General features: G+C 47.3%; 1 protein-coding gene across 2 annotated transcripts; it reads right to left on the bottom strand.

Moving 5' to 3' along the window:
• Positions 1–456: 456 nt before the first annotated feature.
• On the bottom strand, positions 457–1,975 carry LOC308623431 (induced myeloid leukemia cell differentiation protein Mcl-1 homolog). Of its 2 annotated transcripts, XM_081245798.1 has the most exons (2): positions 1,222–1,975; positions 457–973 (listed from the first exon to the last, which is right to left on the bottom strand). In XM_081245798.1, exons 1-2 carry the CDS (start codon positions 1,915–1,917, stop codon positions 851–853), a joined length of 819 nt encoding a protein of 272 aa, XP_081101924.1. In that variant the 5' UTR covers positions 1,918–1,975; the 3' UTR covers positions 457–850. The 2 variants fall into 2 exon arrangements, with proteins under 2 accessions (XP_081101924.1, XP_081101925.1); XM_081245799.1 differs by having other exon boundaries at positions 457–1,975.
• Between the last annotated feature and the right edge of the window lie 829 nt (positions 1,976–2,804).

Here is a 2,804-nt window from a genome sequence, read left to right on the forward strand (position 1 = left end):
CTATAAGAAACAGGTTCCTAACTACAGAAGTTGTAAATTTCAAAAGGGTATGAAAAAACTAATGTAATTTCAGACTTTTCTCCCTTTACATTTCAAACAGATGTTCTGTAAAAATATATACAATTTTTACAGACGATTACACGTTTTTGTCTTAAAAACAGAATATTCCAGATTTGTAATTGAGCCTTAAGTCAAGTATTCTTGGCCATGACACTAGGCTAATAAACTAGGAATCACTCAAACCAAGCCAAAGGAGAACAGGTATAAACATCCTGAGCATTGGACTTTCTATTCAAGAAGCACATCTAGGAAAGCTAATTATAGAGGATAAAGCTTCCCTTCACATTCTGTTGTACAGTGTTGAGGCTTCTAGTCATAGGTTCTCTTACTTGTAGCTTAAAATACATTTTACACATAACGCTGGCGTTGTTAGTGCTTCTATTTTAACACTATAGAGGTTAATGGATTCAGTGGGCATATTTAATGAACTCTATGACTAACCTGGCTACTGGCCACTTTCCTGTTCTAGGCAAGGTAATTAAAGTCTCTCCACCCTACCGTCTTCACTAAATCTAAAAGTCCTCCTCCGTGGCCTCCCAAAGTTTGCCTGTTGCTGAAACTGAATTCCACTTCTTTCAGACAGTGACTCTTCAAGAGGGATTACTTTTCCCATGTATTTATTCCTGTTAGCCATAAGCCCCCTGCCACTTGCTTTTCTATGTTGCTAGAGTAGAACTCCTGGAGGTTATGGCCTGCACAGCTTGAAGTCCAACTTCATAAATACATCTGATTTCACAGCAGGCATATGTGGTTTTGGTGGCTGGAGTTGGTTAAGAGTCAATTATTGCACTTAAAAGGCTATCTTATTAGATACGCCAAACCAGCTCCTACTCCGGCAACACCTGCAAAAGCCAGCAGCACATTTCTGATGCCGCCTTCTAGGTCCTCTACATGGAAGAAGTCCACAAACCCATCCCAGCCTCTTTGTTTGACTAGCCAGTCTCGTTTTGTCCTTACGAGAACATCTGTGATGCTTTCTGCTAATGGTTCGATGCAGCTTTCTTGGTTTATACTCTTCAAGTGTTTGGCCACAAAGGCACCAAAAGAAATGAGAGTCACAATCCTGCCCCAGTTTGTTACTCCGTCACTGAAAACATGGACCATCACTCGAGACAAAGATTTGACATCGTCTTCGTTTTTGATGTCCAGTTTCCGAAGCATGCCTTGGAAGGCCGTCTCGTGGTTCCGTTGCACACCGTCCCCGACCCGTCGCAGGGTCTCTAACGCCTTCCGGCTGGCGGCCCCAGACCCGCCCAGTGGCTTCGCGTCCTTGGTGCCGGTTGCCTGCTCCCGGAGGTATCGAGAGATAATCTCCAGGGACTGCCGGTACAACTCGTCCTCCTCCTCCTCCTCTGATGGGGGCGGCGTCGAGGGGAGTGAGCCGTCCTTGCCCGAGCTGTTACTGGCCTCGCCGACCAACTCCAGCAAAGGCAGGACGGACGGCCGCTTCCCTAGAGGCTCCGGCTCGCACCTGTCCAGCTCCTCTTCGAGCGACATGATGGCGTCGGAGGCCGAGGATTCCATCTCTTCGGGCGGCGAGGCGCGGCGGGTGGGCGCGAAGAACAGCAGCCTGGCGGGGGTCGCGGTGACGTCGGGGCCCTCAGCGCCAATGGGCGAGGGCCGCGCGACCCTCCGGGCGTCGGGCGCGAGAGTGGCCGGGGGGCTCCGGCCGGCGCTTCCGCCAATCACCTCGCCGGTTTCCCCTCCCCCTACCTCTCGCCCGGCCGTGGCCTCCTTTCCCGCAGCCAAAAGCCGCCTCCCCGGAGCGGAGGCGCCGCTGCCGCTACCCGGTCCCAATCCGGCTCCCCCACAGTAGAGGTTGAGTCCGATTACTGCGTTTCTCTTGAGGCCGAACATCTCAAACCGCCGCCGCCGCCTACTGAGAAAAATGGGGGAGGCCCCAACTCCTATCTTGAAGAGCGGAAGTAATGAGTGCCAGGGCCAGAGTCTTGACCCACATATCTTTCTGCTTTTCACATGTGGTTGGTTGGTTGGTTGGTTGGTTGGTTGGTTGGTTGAAAGAATACAAGCTCTTTTCTCTTGAAAGTGTCCAAGAACTCATTTCAAATTGATTGATGATCTGGGGAATTAGGCAGGACAGAATCATCACTGTCAAAAACATCATGAACATGAATGACAATTGAGTCACTAGTGGCCACAATGGCCACTATACCAAATGAAGATACAGACCCAATCCACATAGCTAACCAAGTAAGAAAGACAAATATTTAGATAAAGTAGCAGGAACACAGAGTACATAAATAAATGTCAGCTGACTTTTTAAGGGAAGAGCTTATATAATGAGGAAGAACAATTTATTTTCACTCAACATTTATGTAGCACTATTTTTTTAAGTCTTTATGATAATGTAAATTTTTTTTAAGTCTTTATGATAATGTAAGTTGTTCTCAAGAGAGTCCCCTAAGAAGGATATTAATTAACTCCACTTTACAAGAAGGGAAATTAAAGAAATGAAAAGTTAACTGGTTTGTTGTACAACCAGTTGGTCAAAGGGCTGAGACTGTAGTCTCTAGAACACAGCTGATCTCAGAATGGACTTGGCTGTGCTTCTTGGACCCTGAGTTCAGTCCACCCTGGATTCTGGTGCTGAAGCATGATGTCATTGGAAACCGTTGGGGTTATCACCAATTCATTACACATTACATATGTCTAGAGATAGACAGGTCTACACAATAGGAAAAACCACTCCGAACCACGTTTCATTTCAACTTCAGTAGAGCTGA

This window comes from Mesoplodon bidens (genome assembly GCF_964165515.1).
Source record: "Mesoplodon bidens genome assembly, chromosome: 10".
NCBI lineage: Eukaryota > Metazoa > Chordata > Mammalia > Artiodactyla > Ziphiidae > Mesoplodon > Mesoplodon bidens.

What these genes read in the sequence shown, in the direction of transcription:
- LOC308623431 (XM_081245799.1), bottom strand. Translation starts at nt 1,917, where the DNA reads ATGTTCGGCCTCAAGAGAAACGCAGTAATCGGACTCAACCTCTACTGT.